General features: G+C 60.4%; 1 protein-coding gene across 1 annotated transcript in view; it reads left to right on the top strand.

Annotated features, from left to right (window-relative positions):
• The first annotated feature begins 3,003 nt into the window (after positions 1 to 3,003).
• SDC3 (syndecan 3) overlaps positions 3,004 to 20,249 on the top strand; it is a 38,248-nt gene continuing 21,002 nt past the window's right edge. Inside the window, exon 1 of the mRNA XM_023634750.2 lies at positions 3,004 to 3,329. Within this exon, the coding sequence (XP_023490518.2) occupies positions 3,192 to 3,329 (138 nt within the window). The 5' untranslated portion in view covers positions 3,004 to 3,191. The remainder of the gene's footprint in view (positions 3,330 to 20,249) is intronic.

Raw genomic sequence — 20,249 nt, forward strand, 5'->3', positions numbered from 1 at the left:
TCCTCTTGTGCCTTGGTTTGTCCTTGGTGAAATGGGGATAATGTCAGTGCGCGCTTCGTAGAGCAGAGCCCGGCACAGAGTCAGCTCTGCTGGGGTGTCATTATTGTCGCCTGGGGATACTGAGGGGCCCCATTTCTGGGGGACAGACAGTGGAGACCGAAAGCAGGGCGGGGGCGCAAGGATGGGGCTTTTCCAGGGGGCTGGGCAGGGGTGGGGTCAGCCCCGCCCGAGGGAGTCGGGAAGGCTCCCCAGAGGGGCCAAGTGGGCCATGGGGATTGTGCTCCGAGGGGAGTGTGACGGCAGGTGTGGGGAGACCCTGAGAGACCAGCATGTGGCACAGGTGGGCAGGGGAGGTGCTGGGGAGCGCAGGCCTCTGTGACCCGCGGGGCCCAGACCAGCCTCCGTTCCAGCTGTGATCAGTATCTTCCAGGAGCAGCAGGGGGCGCTCCCGGCCTGCCCAGCCCACAGATCCTGCCCGCGCCCCCCATCTCCTCAGATGTCAGGGAAGAGGGGCTGTTGCTTCCAGAAGGCTCAGAACTGGCCGGAACTGCTGAAGATGGGCCCTGCTCACTGTCCCCCTGCTGCACAGAGACTGTCTTAATGGCCTTGCTGAGAGCTAGTTTTCTGAGCCTTGCATGCTTCCCAAGACAGAGTACTCACTACCTATCAGAGTAGCCACTGCCATCTGTGGTCAAAAGTTCAAAAGTCCTTCCTCACACTGAGCTGACATCTGGCTTCTTGTAACCCCCACCCTAACCCTGTTGGCCCTAACTCTGCCTTTGGGAGCTCCAAACAACCATCTGTTCCCTGGGCCTATGGCAGCCCCTCTGGGAGGCAGCCGTCCCTACATACAGGTCCCTTACCTTGCAAGCATCACCCCAGCCACCTTTACTGAACCCCCGGTACAGTGGCAAGGAAGAGCTCATTTAGTCTTCTCAACCGGGCACCTGGCACTGGGCCTGGCACACACAGGTACTCAATTTATATCTGGAGAATGACTGAATGAATGAACGAATGAATGACCCTGTGTGGTCATTATTTCCATATTACAGTTGGGAAACTGAGACTCAGAGAGGTAAAGTTATTCATCCAATGTCACACAGCTCCTAACTGGCAGAACCCAGATTTGAACCCAGGTATTTGCCCAACCCAGAGCCGGAGCTCTCCAACTCCAAGCTGTGCTTCCTCAGCTAGAACCAGCTCCCCGTCTCCCAGGCCCCGTCGGCCCCCTCCACCCATCTCTCCGCGGTACCCAAGGGTTGGAATTCCTAAAGATTTGGGAATGGGATTTCCAGAGGCTGGGACCTCAGAATTCCTAGAGATTTTTGAATATCAGAGTTGGAAAGCTTCTGTCCCTTCCTCTCCAGGAGCTCTGCCAAAGGGCAGCTGGCCTGGCTTTACATACCCTTTAGGGACGGGGCCCTCACTCCTTCTCAGGAAACACCTTCTAATTCAGCTCCATCTTATGCTGAGCTGACGTTTGTCCTCTGGGCCTCTTCTCAAGGGCCCGGAAGGACAAGTCTGGGCCCCCCTCACCCCCAAACCATGGCTGGTGCCCCAGAGTCTGCTCCTCGGGGCCCACCCCAGCACTCTCCCCTGTTGGCGCCATTCGTCCTGGTTTCGGTTCCCTTTCCCTTGGGGATTTGTACCAGCTTCAGCTCATTTCAGTTCCCATTTGCTGACGGCAGGCCCTGCGCTGGGTGCGGGACACAGGGGCTGAGGGCACAGACTTCCAGCCTGCCGTCATCCGCAAATAACCTCTCCTCTTGGGGCCTCAGTTTCCCACCTAGGAAGTGGAGATATTGACAGAACCTGCTTCCTGGGGTCGCTGAGAGGCTGGAATGAGAGAATCAGCCAGCACTTGGCGCCATGCCCCAAATATTCACCCCTTCTCCCCTCAAAACACCTGGGAGGGGGCTGAGCTCAGGTGACTGGGAGACACATTCACTGATTCAACAAGTCTGTCTCGAGCACCCACTCTGCGCCAGGCCCTGTGCTAGCGCTGGGGACACAGCCCTGAACAATTTGACCCAAACTCCGGCCCTCCTGGAGGTCAGGCGCTGGTGGCGGGAGACTCGGAACAAGTCAAGTCACGGCAATAGAGGCAAAGGCACGATGACCACGAGGTGAAGCTGGCCAGGGCAGGACACCGCCACTTGGGGACACACCTCTGCACCTGCCTGCACTGGATGCTGGGGGCTCCATCCTACCGTGAGGAGTCTGGGTCTCAGAGAGCTGGGCGCCTTGCCTGACGTCACACAGCTGGTGGGTATGCAGCACCACTCCAGGTCTGCCCAGCTTTTCCTCGCCAGACCCAGTGACAGGGCCCAGAAGTCGACACCCCCAGTGTGCAGAGGGGAGACGGAGGCCCAGAGAGGTCTGCGCCTGGTTTGAGGTCACACAGCCCCTCCGTGTCGTGGAGACATCAAGGCCTGTGGACTTGGGTGACCTGTGGCCCCCTCCGTAGCCTGGCTGGGCAGTGGCGGGGTGACAGTCCCGGAAGCGCCAGGAGAACAGGGCCCTTCGCGGGGTGGGGGGCTACTAACGATCACACGAATGGGACCCACCTGCTCAGACCCTCAAAGAGCCCGTGTCCCCCCGCGCCCCCTCCACGGATTCTCCCGCGACTGGCGACTGCCCGAGGAGGCACGTGCGGCGGGATCCCTGTCTCCAGACGGAGGCTCCGCGAGGCAGGCCACTTGTCCCGGGTCGCCCGGCGGCGGGCTGGGCGCGCTGTGCCGGCTGCGCCCACTGCGGCGGGGCTGCGTTGGGGGGCAGCGCGGGGGCGGGGAGGTCAGTGTCAAGGGGGCGCGCGGGGGGCTCCGGGCTGGGCGGGGCGGGGCGGGGCCGGGGGGGGGGGGGTCGCGGGACGCGGGGTCGGGGGTCGGTGTCCGGGGGTGGGAGGGCGCGCGGGGGTGGGGAGGGCTTGGTGTCGGGGGGGGGGGGGGCGCGGGGGCGGTGTCGGGGGCGGGCCCGCGCTCGCCCCGCCCCCCGCGCCGGGGGCGGCCGCTCGGCGGCGGGGGCGCACGCTTCCTGCGGGCGCGGCCGCTGTGGGCGCGGAGCTGCGAGGCGGAGCCGGCCGCCGTGCCGGGAGCCCCGAGCCGAGCGCGCTCCAGCCGCCGGGCCCGCCGCCACCAAGCAGCCCCCTGGCCGCCCTTGGAACAAAGGCGCCCACCGCCGCCGCCGCCGCCATGAAGCCGGGGCCACCGCGCCGCGCCCGGGCCGCCCCTGGAGCCTCCGCCGGGGCCGGGAGCGCGGCCGGGCCCGGGGCCCGCGGGCTGCTCCTGCCTCCGCTGCTGCTGCTGCTGCTGGCGGGGCGCGCCGCGGGGGTGAGTGTCGCGCGCCGGGACCCCGCTCCCTCCCGGCACGGGGCGCCTTCCCCGGCCCCGGGACCCCCGCTCCATCCTGGGGCCCCTCCTCCACTGCCTCCCCGGCCCTCCCCGGGCGCCCCTCCTCCGTGCCCTGCCCTCTGGGGCGCCCCCCCTTGCTGGCATCGGTGGGGAAGGCCGCCCCCGCCGCTGTCGCCTTCTGGGGGTTCATTTCCCCTTCCTTTTGGGACCCCTCCCCGGAGGGAGGCCCGGGCGGTCGTCAGCACGGCGCTCCCCTCCCCCGTGGCTCCGGGAATCCGTGTCCCCGGGCCGAGCGGGGTCCGCTGCCCTGGCTGAGAGGCGCGGGGAGGCCCTGCCGGCCGGCTGGGGGTCGCCGGCGCGGGGCCCGGGCTGGGTGTGTCTTGGGTCCGGAGTGAACGTGGTTTTGGCTTCGTGGGTGTGCCCAGCCCGTGGCCACTTCTAGGGAATTGGGTCGGTTCCTTCTGCTGGGGGAGGGTGTGCGTTTGCTTCCTCCGAGGGTCGCTGTGGGGAGGGCAGCATGGGGGCCCGGAGCGGGGGAGGGGTGAGGTTGACTTGTGTGAAGGTGACCTGAGGGGGTGAGTGAGGGTGACCCTGTGTGTGTGTGTGTCTCCACCTCAGCGAAGGCTGTGGGGTCCTGTGGGGTATGTACCTGTGAAGGATGAGGGATGAGGTCAGTCCACCACATGGGTGGGTACCACCATCCCTACCTGTGTGGAGAGTGACCCATTGTGCATGGTGGGTACCAGCAATGGGGCTGGGTGACTGCTGGCCATGGCTGTGTGTGCCTGCAGGGGTGAGTGTGTGTGTGGGAGAGACCTCTGTGGTGGGCGTGTGCTGGGACCCATGGGAGAGTGTGTGTGTGTGTGTGTGTGCGCGCGCGCAGGCGTGGGCATGCATGTGCATGCAGCCACATGGGGAATCCTGTGCAGGGGGCATGTACCCCCTAGGGGGCCGAGTGTGTGCAGACAGAGGTGAGTGTGTGTGTGTGTGAAGTGACCCCTGAGTGTCCCTTTGAGTGACCGAAGCAGCCATGGGGTTGAGTTGAGTCCCAGCTCCATCAGGGCAGCAGGAGGAGGAGGGTACAGGGAGGCAGGGCCACCTCCCACCTTTGAGGGACCCAGGGCCCAAGGGAGTTCCCTAGTGGGCACGTGCCCGGAGCCTGGACTGGGGCTGAGCTGCGGGTTTCTAGGCCCAATCTCCCTGGTTGGTTCTAGGAGCTATGCCTGTCCCCCATTCCCCAGGCTGGAAAGGACCAGGTGCCCACCGTGCAGGCCTCCTTGGGCCTCAGCCGGCCAGTCTGTACAATGGGAGGCGGACAGGCGCCTCCGAGGTTGCTTCTTGACATCAGCCTTCTCCACCTGGAGGCTGTGAGCCGGGGGACGGGGGAGTGCCGGGCCTGGTGGGCTGGATGCCTTGTCCCTGGTTCTCGCCCCGGTGGAGTGAGGAGAGTAGGTCCCTGGGAGGGACAGGGACCCAGCTCATCCTAGCAGCTGGGTCACTTTCTCAGCCACATTTCTGCAAGACCATCTTTGAAATCAAAGGCTCAGAAATCACACAGCCTTGGGTTCAAATGCTGCGACTGCCACTAATTTGTGATGTGAGCTTGGGCAGGTCGTGGCACCCTGCTGAGCCTGCAGAATGGGGCTCATGACACCCTTCTCAGGGATGGAACAAGGCCATGTGGGCGCCCATACACAGAAGGAACTCAGTAACCGGTGTGCAGATGAGTGAAAGGGGCTGGGGATAAGATGCTTTCCACTTGGCAGCCAGACAGGGGTCCTGAGCTGTGTGACCCTGGGCAAGTCACGTCCCTCACTGAACTGCATAAAACAAGGCTCAGAATTTCTGCTCCTGAGGGGGTGGGAGGAATTAAATGAGAGCACGAGACGTGCCGCCCAGGTGCACCGTGGGGCCTCAGGGAGGCAGTGTGCCCCCCATCTCAGGGCGAGGGAGCGTGGGTGTGGCTCACCCCTAGTCCTGGGTGGCAGATAAACCCCTGGGATCTGAGCTTGGAGGCTGAGATGGCCGGCTGACGTGGCAGAGAGGAGAGGTGGGGCTCAGGGGAGGCGGGGGAGTCATCTCCAGGCCTCACACCTTCCCAGGGGCAGGCTGTCCAGGAGGGGCATCACCTCGTCTGGCCTGGGGTGTGGAGGGTTAACGCCAGCGGTGCCACACCAGAGCAAGGAGGACAGAGGTTAGAGCAGAAGAGCCCCAGCCAGGATGGCTCCAGGAATGGCCTCTGTGCAGGGGTCCTGTAAGGACATCACTGGGATGGGCAGTGGCTGGCTCAGGGCAGGGGAGGGACAGGCTGACCCGTAGGTCTGCCCACCCGCTGGAAAGGCAGTGCGTGTGTGGGAGTGGCCTCAGTGGGGGTGGCAGGTCTCATTCGTGCTGTGGCTGGTAAGTTGGAAGGGGGGGTGTGTCTGGCGTCTGCTCTGGGGAGTCCTCCCTCCTGAGACAGTATGGGACTACAACTCTGAGGGACACCTGCCCTTGGGGCCACCTCAGCTGCTGTACTTATGTCACCGCCCAGAAAGGCTTGGAGTGTGGAGCTCCTGGAAACTTTAGCTCTGGCACATATTCTTTGAAAGCTCAGGGCTGGGAGAGATTTTAGGTGTCACTTAGTCTTGTTTGCATTCTCCCAATGATGGGAGTTCGCTGCTTTGTCACTGTGTGACCTTGTGAAAGTGGCTTAACCTCTCTGTGCCTTCGTTCTTATCTCTGTAAAATGGGGAGAATAGGAGAGCAAAAGGGGTTAATATGGAAAGCTTTTAGCACGATGCCTGGCACATAGTCAGCACTCAAGGAAGGCTGATTTCTTGTTCCTTTACAGGGTTGCCATTCTGTGGTTGGGAACGTAGGGCTGGGGAGTGGAAGGGTGAGGGACCCCCAGGCCTGCTGGTTCCTGCTCTCTCCCCACCCCCACGATTTCCAGCATCCAGGAACTCCCTCCTCCTCTGCCCTCCAGCCATTCCAGTTGACTGGGAACGTTGGGTTCCCAGGGCACGATTATCTTCACTGTAGAAATGAAAAGTTGGGGACCCCTAGGCGGTTCCAGGCCAGGCCCTGACACAGGGACACCATGGGGCTCTGCTGCCTGTTAGCCCCCAGGGTGGGCTCCGGGGACCAACACCTGCTGTGTGCCTTTGGGTAGGGAACTTCTCTGTTTCAACTTCCTCCCCTGTCAGATGGGAGCAGTGACGGGGCCAGCCTCACAGGGATGTTGTGATGAGAAAATGAGCTCCCTGGTAGACCGAGCCCGCCTTGGAGTGAGCTCCCGGGAGATAGGGCCTTTCCAGAAGGGAGCCTGGAGGGCTCAGGGAAGGCTGCCTGGAGGAGGATTTGAGCTAAGCTATAACAGTGGTCACCGTGTGACACTGAGCAAGCTGTAGCCTGCCCCGTCCCTCAGCTTTCTTACCTGTCCACTGGGGACAAATACTTGACTTCCAGGACTGTAATTGGGGGTGACAGCACCCTCATGGCAGGGTTGGGGTTGAACCTGGTGCCCTCTGCTCCCTGGGGAGCAGCACAGTGCCTCCAGCTGCAAATTCAGTGCTTCTTGCCCCACCCCTGCCCCGTTGGGCTTGCTGTGGGGGTGGGCTCTGCTGGAGAAAGCAGCTGTTCGTCCGGCCTTTTGAAAACAAATGGCTCCTCCCACTTCGTGGGTTTGGGGTCTGGGGTCCCTGGGATGGGGAGCCATGGGCCTGGGCTCTGGAAGATGCTGAGGTGGCAGCGAGGTGGGTGGAGGGGGCCTCCGGAAGGGAAGGGGGTCTCGACAGAGCTCCCCCCCAGAAGCCGGGCTGTCCCGCCTGCCCCTCCCGGTGGAGCTGGGACCTTCCCCCAGGGCTGCTGTGGGCGAGGGATGGGTCGTTCTAGAAGGGGCTGCACCAGGAGTCCAAGAGGCTGGCGCAGGCCGAGGCCGAGGCCGAGGCCCTGGGGCGGCGAGCGCTGGAGTCTTGCCCCGCCAGCCTACAGGGGTGCGGCTGTCCTTTGGAAGCAGGCGCCGCCCCTCTGAGAGCCGGGTGATGGAAGCCGCAGGCCAGCCGAGAGCCAGGCCCGAGGTGCTTGATCCGCGTTGGCTCATTGAATCCTCGTGATAATCCTTGGAGGTAGGATGATTGGAACCCCCATTTTACAGGTGAGGAAACTGAGGCACAGAGAGGCTGACTGACTTGTGCAAGGTCACACAGCTGGAAGTGACAGAGCTGGGTTGAGCCAGGGCCTGGCAGCTAATGGAACTGGGCTGCAGCCCTGACTTCACTCCCTCTTGCTGTGTGATCTCGGGCAAATTACTTCACCTCTCGGGGCCTCCCAATTCCCCCTCTTATGCCCCCATCACCTGCTGTTTCGTAAGCGCCTGCTCTGTGCCAGGCTCTGTGGTGGGCGTGTCCCTTATCTTTTATTTAATTCTCAGGTAGCCTTGGAGGTGGGTGGCCACCACATGTTGCAGGTCTGGGAAGGGGCCTGGCCCTGGAGCCCTTGCTCCCATGCTGCCTCAGCGCCTGTCGTCTGTCCGGCGGCCTGTTCTGGGGGCCCCTGGGGATGGATGGCAGGAGAGCCTTGTGAACTGCAGGGCTGTCAGCAGGATTGGGGGGCAGCAGGAGCTTGTGTCTGGGTCACGTGATCATGGCGCAGGAGAAGGGAAAGGTTTAGAAGCCCAGGATGAGAGGGGTCTGAACAGCCGCAATTCCCCCTGGACACGTGCGGGAGGCCCCCAGTGTTGGGGCTCACTCTCTGTGTAGGTGACTGGGCCTGCCTTTAATCCCCCCTGAAGTTGTCGTGTGGAGCCCACATCTACATCTCGCCCCATTCCTGAGTCCTGGTCCCTTTGCACCTCAAGTTCTCTCTGGTCTGAGTGACTGAGGCTCAGAGACGGGGAGTGACTTGGTGGAGGTCACACAGCAGTCAGCAGAAGTGTCCAAATGCATTCTTGATAGGCCATGAGGCCCCAGGGCAGGCTCTGTGGATGCCTTGTTCTTTGCTGAACCCCCAAGGCCGCCTTTGTGCCTGGCTCAGAACAGAATGGTGTGAATGAATGATGTGAGTGAATGAAGGGTGAAGGAACGGAGGAAGGAGGGAAGCCAGGACTGTGAGCTTTGGAGCCCAGGCTGGGGCTTTGTGTTCTCTGCTGTGGAGGTGGGCTGAGGGGACAGTGAGGCTGGCAGAGTCCTGCCAGGTCCCAGGCGTGTGCCCGTGGGCGGGAGGCGCCAGGGGGCCGCGTGGGGCGGGCCTGCGGTCTGAGTGCCGAGGCGCGGCCACCACGTCTGGGTGGGAAGGAGGCCCTGTGGCCTGGGCTCCGGCCCAGCTGCTTGGAGCCCTGTGATTTTGTGTCTGGGGCGTGGGGGGGCAGGGTGGCCAGAGCCTGGAGCTGTCCCGGGGCCCTGCCCCTTGCTACACCCCCCCATGCCCACCCCAGCGGGGAGCAGGGTCTGGGCGGGTCCTGGACCACCTGGCTTGGCTTGCTGTTCCCTAACGTTCCCCCACATCCCGGGGACACGAGGCCAGCGCCTGGTAAATATTTGTTGACTGCCCTCCCTTGCTTTGGCTCCCAGCCTCCCAGGATCCCAGGAGGCCGGGTGGCCTTCACTTCCGGCCCCCCTCCTTCCAGAGCAGGCCCTGGCCAGAGGGGCGGCCGCTCCCCTCCCCCACTGACCAGGCCCAGTCTCAGCGCCAAACAGGAAGCCGTGATTGCAGGGTGAGTCTGAGCGCCAGTGGCTGAGGGCCCAGCTGGGGGATGGGGGCAGGGTGGCCCCTGACAAATGGTCTGGCCCCTTTGCTACCTTGCTGGTGAGGGTAGGGGGCAGGGACCGCCTCCGCTGGCCTTTTATACCAGGTGGGGAGGGTCATGCAGCCTCCATGCCCCAGCTGGCTGAGGTCTGCCCTCTTTCTTCCCACCCTGGGTCCCCACCCAGACCTTGGTACTATGTCTGTTTTGGGGTTTCCAAACCTGAGGGTGCAACTTGAGGTCGGAGAAGGAGCAGGGGCCTTGGAGCCAACTGGACCAGGGTTGAAATCCTGGTTCCGCCAGTTTCTTGCTGTGTGATCTTGGCAAGTTCGCTTCACCTCTCTGAGCCTCAGTCTCCTCTCCTTTCACATGAGCTGAGAATCCCTCTGCCTCAGAGTTGTTTGGGATCCAACAAGATGAGATAACAGAGTGGCTGGGAGGGAGTGGCTGCTCCTGCAAACGTCAATGTCTCTGTTCACCTGCTTCGGTTTCGCTCTTTTCCCGCTCCTCGCTCCGTCTCACTGAGGAATGGCTTTTTGGGAATGGGGATAGGGCTTTCCCTCGGAGAGTGTGGGAATCAAGTTTGAAAGATCGTGAATGACCCAGAGCAGATTCTGGGTGGGGGGTTCCCTACAAGGGAGAACGCTGGCCAAGAGTCCCAGCTGGAGCAGGCAGGATTGGGGCCAGATCACAGGAAGCACCTCCCGGGGCCTCATGTGCAGAGGTTGTGGGGAATTTGGTGGTCTGGAGCCCTGGGCAGCCTGCAGGCCAGTCTGGAGGCAGAGGGTTGGACCCGATGACCCTTAGGCCCTTCCAGTCCTGGGACCCTGGAGAGATCTCGCTGTTCGCAGCCTCAGCCCAGGACATGGTGACACCAGGTTCTTTCCATTTTCTTCCCAGCGGGGCAGCCCCCGGCTGTGTTCTCTTCCTCACACGGGTCGTGGCCCTGAGCAGGTTGTTGTTTGCACAGAACCTCCAGGGTGGGAGAGCCAAGGAGAGGATCAGCCGCACCGTCTGCCGTCTCCCAGATGGGAACCCTGAAGCCCAGAGGCGGTCCGGGGCCATGCCTGAGGATTGGGGCTGGTTCTCCTGCCTTAGGCGTCTCATTGTGCCTTCTGACCCCTGTCGGAGGCTGTGGCATTCCCCTCATTTAGAAGAAGGCTCAGAGATGTTAAGCCACCTGCCAGAGCTCACACAGCCGGGTGCTGGTGGAGCTGCGTGTTCACTTGCCCGTTTGCCCGCTTTGGAGTTCTGTGTACCCCATTGCTGACCTCATCATCCCACCCCTTCAGGGCCAAGGTGTTTTTTTTGGGGGGGGGGGGATCATGCTGATTAGGGCCTGCATCCTGCTTCTGGACTGGGTATGGGCTTGCTTCCCCCTGGGGTCAGCCTCCGCCCAGGCCCTCCTAGAGCTCTGTACACCCCTGCACTGCCAGCCAGGTCCACTACTTATCCTCCCTACTCCCCTCCACCCCCCAGCCCTGCTTGCCAGCCCAGACTTTAATAAGGGTAATTTAGAATCAATCACTAGCGAGATCTGGGAAATTAATTGCAGCAAACTGATTGCCAATTTGACTGCGGGCACCAGGGGGCTGTGGTGGCTCATTAGGCCTGTCTCCCCACCCCCCAGGCTGGGGTTTGGGGGGCCATGTGGGGCTGCAGGGACTCAGCGGGCAAGGCTTCCAGGGAGCTGGGGGCTGCTATGCTGGGAGTAAAGGATAGTCTTGCTTCTCGGGGCGCCTGGTGGAACCCATAGCCTGCCACCCTCTCCAGCGCCCACGGCTGGGGCGTGGTGGCCCACGTCTGTCCCAGGCCTTCACTGCCCCACCCTGTGTTTACTGCCACCCTCTAGGGCCAGGCTCCTGTTGAGGGGGTGGTGGGGGAGTCTGCAGCTGAATTCCACCTGGCTCCTGCCCTCAAGAGGCTCCCTGGGCTGGGGAGCCAGGCACAGACGATGACAATGACGATGATGGTGACGACCAGTACTTCCAGAGCATGTGCTGTGGATCAGGCACACTTCTAGCTGCTTAACATGCTTGGTTCCAGTTGCTCCTCCCATGGCCCCATGAGGCAGGTGTTGTTACCCCATTTTACAGATGGGGACGCAGAGGCCCAGGTGATGAGGTTGCGTGCCCCGGGTGGGGCGGTGCGCAGCAGCTGGAGCCTGTGCTTCTTGAGATGCCGTGTTGTCGGGGGCTTTTGGCAGAGGAATGTGGCTCTGTCTGCTCGTGCACGGAGGTCTGTCTTTCGCTTGACTCATTCATTCTGCAAACATTTATTGAGCACCAGCAGTATGCAGGGCCCCGTGCTGGGAGCTGTGGGTGTGCAGGTGCATCTTGCGTGTGTCCTGCGTCTTGTCAGTGAGCCTCGCTTGGGTGGGGGGGGGGGGGGTGTTCATGGTGGGTGTGTTGTGCCTGTGTGACGTTTCTGGGGGGGCACTGAAGAGAAGCAGGAAGGGAAGCCCTGCTGGCCGCTCCGGGGTGGGTTCGAATCCCAGGTCTCCCACAGACGCGGGGTGAGCCTGGGCCAGTGCCTCCTTGACTCGGCCTCACTCCTCCTCTGTCCACTGGCCAGTGACGCCTCACTTACTAGCTGGGGTGAGGAGTAGTGGGGGGAGGAGCAGCTGGTTCCAAGGACGCTGCTGCTGGGTGGCTGCCTTTATTTTGCTTGTTTGAGTTCTTAGACTTTCCGTAGGATTGTCATGTCTCAGAGGTGAGTCTGCTGTTGGCTTGTCGAGTGACCGTGGGCAGCTTTTCTCCCTCTGGGCCTCCACTTGCACATCTGTAAAATGGGGAGGTTGGACCCGGTGACCCAGAGGCCCCCATGGTTTTCATATTTGAGGAACTCTCAGAAAGACCTGAGGCCAGAGAGACAGGGCCTGAGCTGGGGTGGCCCCGCTGGGAGGGGGCAGGCCTGCAGGGCTGGGGAAGTTGGGGGGCCTGTGACCTTCACGTGGCCTGTCTTTGGTTCCTCTCGGGCCAGGGTGGGGGTATCCCTTTCCTTGCCCATCACGCTGAGCACCACTTCTCTTCCCAGAGGCGGGGACGTGATCAGTCAAATCTGGGCCGCTGGGGGCGGGACCCGGAGTCTGGTGTCGTGGGTGGAGGAAGCATTGGGCAGGCAGTACAGAACCCTGTCCTTGTCCCTCCTGTGCTACTGACGGGCTGCCAGTCACTTCAGCCACTGTGGACTGATGCCCCCTCTGTGTCTGGCCTTTCCTAGGTACTCGGGACCCCTGAGGGGCCTCAACCCCATCTCTGACCTCAGGCAGCTCCCGGTTGGGTGAGAGAGCCAGCACAGGAGAAGGGCCAAGGGAGTGAGTCGGGGGAGTGAGAGGTTGGTTTTGGCTCTGGAGAATTAGGGAGGGCTCCGTGGAGGAGGAGGCTTTTGTACCAGGCCTTAAAGGATGACAGCACATTGATAGGCAGAGGGACCAGGGTGGACAGAGGCTCAGAGGTGAAAGGTCATGGTATGTTGGAACTCACGTGTGGTCCAAAGCAGCATTCCCAACCAGGGGAGGGAGCCGTGTGTGGAGGGGGAACATGCCTCCCTTTGGGCTGGAAGAGCCATCGCTGTAGGGGTCACTGTTTCTAATGGGAATGTATTGTTTCTTGCATTTAACAGACTTTCATGGGCACCTCCTGGGTGCCTGGCCTGTGCCATGGGGTGCCCTGGGGCTGAACATGAACGCCACAGAGCCTCGGCGTGGAAGAGCCCAGTGGCTCACAAGGTGGGCTTTGAGTCCAGACCAAGGCATTTGGGTTCCACTCTACAGGAAGAGGATGTTGGTCTGTAAAGTGAGTGTGGCCCCGCTGCCCTGAGGGGCTGGCATGGGATGCTAACGAGAGCATGAACGCAATGACGTTAATGTTGAATTCTGCCTGCCTTGTGCACGATACTCTGCTAGATGCCTTATATATAAAAACTCAGGTAATCCTCACAACAGCTTTATGAAGGAGACATCATTATTACCTTGATTTCACAAAAGAGAAGATTGAGGCACAGAGCAGTTAAATAGCTTGTCCAAGGTCACAGAGCTAGTAAGTGGTACACTAGGATTTGAACCCCTGCAGCCTGGCCTCAGAGTCCTGTCTGGTACACGAGACTGCTCCGTGCTGCCTCGTGCATTGCAAACTGTAAAGTGTGGTGCCCTGAGAGGATGCCTTTAAGGCCAGTCAGGTCTTGCTAGGTGCCTGGACCTTTGTGGCTGCCGTCAGGGAGGCCCTGGCCCAGGCCTGGCAGCTCTCGGCCTCCACGAGCAGCTGTTCTCTGCAGCGTGTTTTCTGTCCAGGTTGGGCCGTGGGCTGCGGCCAGCCCAGGCTGGGGAAGATCAGAGGGCAGAAGATGATTTCAGCTAGAAGGACCCTCGGAAGCACTCTTATCCAAATTGTTCATTGTCCTGAAGGGGAAACTGAGGCCAAAGGAGTGATTTCTAGTCATAACGAGGATCTTCTGAGATCTGGTAGTTCAGCCTTCTTGTTTTGTATATGAGGAAATGGACTCTCAGAGAGGTACAGTGCTTGCCCAAAGTAAAACAGCAGGTTGGTGGCTGAGCTGGGACTAAGAACTCTGTCTCCTGACTCCTAGGCAGGGCACCATCCCGTGTACCGTGTTTCTTCTCTTTTCCTGTCTCTCTTCTGCCCAGACTGCAGGCCCAGCTCCCACCCACCTCCCCCAGGAAGCCTTCCCTGACCCAGCCCCAGCTGGCCTCATGCACAAGACTCTATGCCAAATTGATTCCCATCAGTGCATTCAAGGTACTTCTTCAGCCTCATCCCTTCACCCTGTACCCACCCCCCCCCCCCCCCGCTACCACCCAAGATTTCTGGCTATTCCCTGGGTGCAGAGCACACCATTGTCTCACCTGCCTTCATGTCTACCCACGTGCTGTTCACTCTCCATGGGCTGGTCCATTCGCCGTGAACTCCTACTCATCCTCCAAAACCCAGCACAGATGTCCCCTCCTCTGGGAACCCTTTACCTACCGACCTCTCCTCCCAGCTCCCAACTTCTCTCCTGCCTACCTCTTCTAGATTCTCAGGCACTTGTCTTCTTCTACACGTTAGGATTCTTTACTAAACCCCTTGCGGGACAGTGCTTCCTGGTATCTGGTTGCCCACGGGATCATTGTTACCTCCTCCTGGGAGCCCTCACTTGGATACATTGTTGCAGCAGCTACGCCCACATTACATCATCTCCCTGTTTAGCCCTTTAGTTTAGTTACTTTGTTTCATTTTCCCAATTCTGATGCTGCTGCATTGTTTCCTTTTTGTGCTTTTGCACATCCTCAATCTCTTTTACTTCTAGTTCTCCCTTGTTGTCACACCTTGTCCTTTCTCCCCAGCCCCCTGCTCCTGTGATCCCCAAGCTCGGAGAAAAGGAGAGTGGAGGCTGGCGCTGGGGGGCAATGGGTGTGAGGGACACAGCCTGCCTGCCTCGTTTAGCCGAGGCATGTACTGGGTCCTTTTGGACTCCACCTTTCTGGGAGGTGGACTGTCGGCTTTCCGAGGCTCAGGCTTGGTGATGAGAGAGCCTCCCCTCTGCCATCCACCTCCCACCCCGGCAGCCCTCCTCCCCACCTCCTCCTCCTCCTCCTCCCCTGTCTGCTTGCTGCCCCTCTCCTTGTTTGCTCCTCCCTGCTCCCACCCTCCCCTCCCTCTCCCTCCCGCTTGGGTTCCCCAGAGGCCTCTGCTTCACTCACTCCCTGTCTGGTTGGAACATCTCGTCTTCCCGGCTGCCACTTAGTGAGGCCAGGACCCAAGGAGTCCCCTGGGGGACAGGGTCTCAAGGGCCCAGGGGCTGCTTAGGGCCGCGGCTAGAGGGACTCTTCCTTACTCCTCGCCCTCTGGGCCCGGAACTGCCATTCCCTTCACCTGCTCCTCCTCAAGCGTGGTTTCGAGGGCTGTAGAGCCACTGGAAGTCAGCCCGTCACCCTGGTGTTCAGATGAGGACCCTGAGCGCAAAGAGCGTGGCTGTGCAGGGTCCCCCAGCAGTGAGAGGCAGAACAGCTCCGCGGGCTGTGGCCCTGGGCGGCCTCCGGAAGCTAAGCCCTGCCTTGGCGGAATCCTGTTCTCCTGTGAGGCGGGGGGCTGGGAGGCTTGTTGGGGGCCATGTCCTATCCGGAAGGGCTCCAGCTCTGTGTTCGCCCATGGTCTGCGAGGCTGTCGCTGAGCCAGGGGACAGCTGCGGCCGTGTTTCTGTGGAGGACTGTGGTTTGTGCGAGGGGCTGGGTTGTGCGTGCACGTGGGTGTGATGGTGTGTCGCTGGGTCTGTGCTGCTGCGTGGGGGCCGGGGTGTCCGTGTAGGGAAGGACGTTTGTGCCTGTTCCTCTCTCTTCAGCTGTTTTAGTGGCTCAGGTGTGAGGCTAGGCCAGGAGGAATCAGGAGTCCCCGAATTGCTGTCTGTCCCCTTTCTCAGCTGTAGGGGGCTTGCTCCCAACACCTTGGGTGGCTGTGGATGTTAGCAGCCCCTGGAAGGAGAGTGGAAGAAGCTGGGAGACACTCTCCCTAGCTCAGGAGGGTCGATGCACACGTAGAAATGTGCGCATGTGCAGACCCATTTGTGTCCGTGAAGGAGCACGCAGACCTGGGCTCACACCCTTGTCCTGTGCACACGTGTGGAGACACAGACCGATGTTCACACCTGAACACACACAGGCCCACAGGGACAGGGACACGCATCTCCCCCCCCCCCCCCCTCCATGCACATGGACCATTCACAGAGACCTAGCCCGTGTCCTCATGCAGACATGCCCAGACCCACACAGGCACCTGAGACGACCTGCAGATGTACTCACACGAGTGTACCTGCACGCACACCCAGGAATGCCCCTGAAAGCGCTTGCCTGTGTACACTTGTGTGCCTAGGGGCACACACACAAGCACACACACGCACACACACACACACGCGTTGCTGGGGCTCTAAGATACCAGGAATGTGTCCGTCCTTAATCCCAGCTCTTAATCTCAGCATCTAGGGAGCCCAGGCCAGAGGGGCAGCTGGTCATCTGACCTCCTTAGTGGTGATTAAGGCGAGGGCGCGGGGGGGGGGGGGCGTTGCGGAGGGACTCAGAGCTCTGTCTCCTGCCTGACCTCCAGGGACACCACAAACTCAAAATGTGGCTTCCTTCAGACACTCCATTCTATGTAATCTACCCAATCCTGGGCGCGGACATGCTGGGGAGTGGGGGAGGGGATGACTGAGTGTCCCTGAAGAAGGTGGCGGCCAGGGTCAGAGAGGCCGGGGAGGCCATCCCTTCTTTTTTTTTGAGGAAGATTAGCCCTGAGCTAACTGCTGCCAATCCTCCTCTTTTTGCCGAGGAGAACTGGCCCTGAGCTAACATCTGTGCCCATCTTCCTCTACTTTATATGTGGGACGCCTACCACAGCATGGCTTTTGCCAAGCGGTGCCATGTCCGTACCCAGGATCCAAACCAGCGAACCCTGGGCAGCTGAAGAAGAATGTGCAAACTTAACTGCTGCGCCACTGGGCTCACCCCGGCCATCCCTTTTTTAACCACCTGGCTGCTGCGGACCCTGACTCCGAATCTTCAGTGTGAGGCGCCGTCCCGGTGATTCTGATCTCTGGGAACCCTGTTTCCGGGCAGAGCATTTCTGCACCAAGTGGGAAGATGAGGCTCACCCAGGAGATGCTGAATTTGGGGCCCTGAGCAGGGTGGGGGGTGGTCTCTGCGACAAGAGGGGGATGGGGAAGCTTCCAGAAGGAAGTGAGGCCTGAGCTGGGCACTGAAGGTGTCTGCACCTGGGGCATTTGGAAATGCACGGGGACATTTTTGGTTGTCACAGTAACAGGATGCTGCTGGCATTTATGGGGTGTGGGGGCAGCGATTGGGGCTGTGAAGTGGCTGCCGTACCTGAGAACTGCCCGGCCCGGATGGCAGCAGTCCTCCTGGTAAGAAATAAGGCGTGGCGAGGGTGCTCCCCCTGGGAGGGGTCAGTGTGGACCGTGGCTCAGAGGTGAGACTGTCCCCAGCACACCATGGGAGGGAGGCACATGCCATACTACCCAGGGCACTGTGGGGGTGCCCCGAGATTGTGCGGGCCGAGTCCCCCCGCCCCGTGTCAGAATGGATGTGTGTGTCTCTAAGGCATGGCTGTGATGAATGGTGGGAAGGGGGTGGTTTGGGCAGCAGCCCCACTTGAGCTCTGACTGTGACCTCCTTGTGTCAGCTGGGTGACCTCGGGCAGCTCACTGTGCCCATGTCCCCCTCTGTAAAGCCGGATGGTGACCACCGCCCTGCAGGGTAGTTGTGAGGATTAGGGTCCAGCATGGTGCAGGGCCCAGAGCTGGTGACCAGGACTGATAACAAAGGGGCAGGGGTAATGACAGGCCTCTGTCACCACAGGGGTGACAGTCACCACCCCTGTCCTTGTCCTGGGGTTTGGGGAACAGACTGGCTCCCAGTAACAGCCCTTATTGGCTGTCCACTTGGAGCTCTGCGTTTCCAGTCCAGGTTCTCCTGCCCACACTGCTGTCTGCTCCTGCTCCTGGGCTGGACACTTGGGGCTCGCTTATCTGGATGTCCCTGGGGCCCTGCTCTGGCCTGGGGCTGGGGCTAGCCCGGGTGGAGCTCCCTATGCAGAGGGGCCACACCGGTGTGACTGGGGCTCTGATGGCAGGAGCCTAGGGCTGGGGCCCCTGAGGCTGCCTGCGGAGGGTCTGGTCATGGGTCAGCTGAGACCTGAAGGAGGTTTTGGACCGGAAAGCCGTGCTCAAGTGACATGGAGTCAAGGAGGGTGCACTTCATCCCTGGGCTGTGCGGGCGTGGGGGCAGGGCACTCAGGGTCCCTGAGTTCCTTGCAGGTGGTTGGCCTCTGGGCTCAGTGGCGAGGGCTCAACTTTTTGCCAGAGCGCGTGGCAGTGGGCAGAGGGGCGGCTGCTGGACACAAGGATGTGCTGGACCCACGGGAGGCTGGCGGCTGATGATGGGGAGAGGACACGGGGCCCTGGGGTTTTCTCTGGCTCCCTCCACCTCCAGGCTGGGACTGAGGGCCAGTGGGTCCTCGTGGAGTTCTTGGCTTCCCCTCCTCAAGATCCTTGGTGGCCCTGCCCTGCAGTCTGCACTGTAAGGCTCTCAGAGGCCACCTCTTCCCCTCCTAGTGACCAGGTGGGGCCCAGAGCCAGGGCTGGGAAGCTCACCGAGGTGGTGGGCTGGAGGCAGGGGGCTCAGGGGTGCAGGCTTCATCCCTGGGCGCAGCCTGGCAGGGGCGTGTGGGGTGCTGGGCACCTGTCAGACTGGCCTGGCAGCTCGTGCCCCGGCCCAGCACTCGGGACAGACGGGCCTCTCGCAGAGAATAGAGAACGGAAACCAGCCGGAGGCTCTGCGGCTGCCAGCTGGGCTGGGCAGAGGCTGGTGCCCAGAAGCCAAGTGGAGGCGGTGAGGGGTGGGCCCCGGGGACCTGTCTGTCCTGAAGTCTGCCCTAGACAGCCACAGGGGCGGGGAACAGACGGACTGGTCTTCAGATTCAGATGTGCTTCTCTGCTGGGCCTGCCACCCTCCCACCTCCTTCCCTGGTGGGGACATGTCCTCGTGCCTCCTCCTGAGGGCATCCAGGGGCCAACCACACAGACAGAAGGCTCGGGTGGGGGTGTCTCAGAACCACCGAGGGCTGGAGCTGGGACACTGGGGCGTAGCGATGGAGGTGGCAACCGGCCTGAGTCTGGGGTTACCTCCCTTCTCTTGGGTCCCTCTGGGCCAAGCCTGCCCCCTTCCAGTGGTCCCACCTGACAAAGTGGCGTTTGACAAGCACACAGGAGGCAGTCACTGTGTGAGGCGTCGCCCGCTGTGGCCTGTGGAGTCTGTGTTTGTCCTTCTGGGGTGGGGGCTGGGGACGCCTCCACTGGGGTTTGGTGAGGAGGTGAGCAGGGATAAGGCTGAGGATTTGAGTCCAGGCTCTGCTGTGTGACCCTGGGCAAGTTTCTCACCCTCTCCCAGCCTCAATTACACATTCTTTCTTCTTTTTTTTCCCCCTAAACAATGGCTTTATTGAGATTTAACTCACATGCCATACAATTCACCCATCTAAAGTATCTCATTCAATAGTTTTTAGTATATTTAGAATTGTGCAGCCATCACCAGTTTTATACGTTTTCATCACCCCAGAAAGATGCCCTGTATCTATTAGCAGCCACTCCTCGTTTCTTCCCAATGAAACCATCACTAACCCACTTTCTGTCTGTGTGGATTTGCTGATTGTGGACATTTCACGTAAGTGGAGTCACACAGTGTGTGGTCTTTTGTGTCTGGCTTTTTCCCCTGAGCAGGATGTTTTCAAGCGTCATCCATGTGGTAGCAGGTGTCCGTACCTCATTTCCTTTTTTTGTTGAATAATATTCCATTGTATGGGCATACCACCTTCTATTTATCCATCTATCAGTTGATGGACATTTGGGTTATTTCCACTTTTTTGGCTATTAGGAATACTGCTGTTTTTTGAAAAAGTGTGGACTCACGTGTTCACTTCTCTTGGGTCATACCCTAGGAGTAGAGTGACTGGGTCACATAATCAGTCTGTTTTCAGCCTTTTGAGCAGCTGCCAGACTGTGGGCGGCCCCTTTTCCATTCCCACCGCTGGTGCACAAGGGTTCCGATTTCCCCACATCCTCACCAACACTTGTTATTTTCCAACTTTCTGATCACATTTGTTCTTGCATCCATTCATCCCTCACATGTTTATAGAACATCTATATTTGACAAGGCAAGGTGCTCACCACAAAACTGGGAGCAGAATTTACACCTTGAGGAGTGGTTTAGAAGATTCAGTGGCACAATGTCTGAAAACCTCCAAGTGCTTAGTGATGGGGGTTAAAGAGGATCCAGGGGGTAATCTGGGGGTGGTCTGGAGTCATGGGGCCCCCTGTGAACAGAGGAAAAGAGAGAGGAGTCTGTGTGTGCTGAGGCTTGTGGTCCCATTTGCAGATGGGAGAACTGAGGCCGAGGCCAGGCAGCTTACTCCAAGGTCACCCAGCCGAGAGGTAACCAGGCTCTGGGCTAACAGCCCGCTTGTATCATCTCATTTAATTCTCCCAACGCTTTGAGGTCAGTACTATTATTCTGCCCATTTTGTTGGAGAACAAACTGAGGCTCAGAGAGGTGGACTTACCTGCCCAGGGTCACAGAGCTGCTGAGGGCCAGTGCTGGGGTTTGGACCGAG

The sequence above is a fragment of the Equus caballus genome, chromosome 2, assembly GCF_041296265.1.
Source record: "Equus caballus isolate H_3958 breed thoroughbred chromosome 2, TB-T2T, whole genome shotgun sequence".
Lineage (NCBI taxonomy): Eukaryota > Metazoa > Chordata > Mammalia > Perissodactyla > Equidae > Equus > Equus caballus.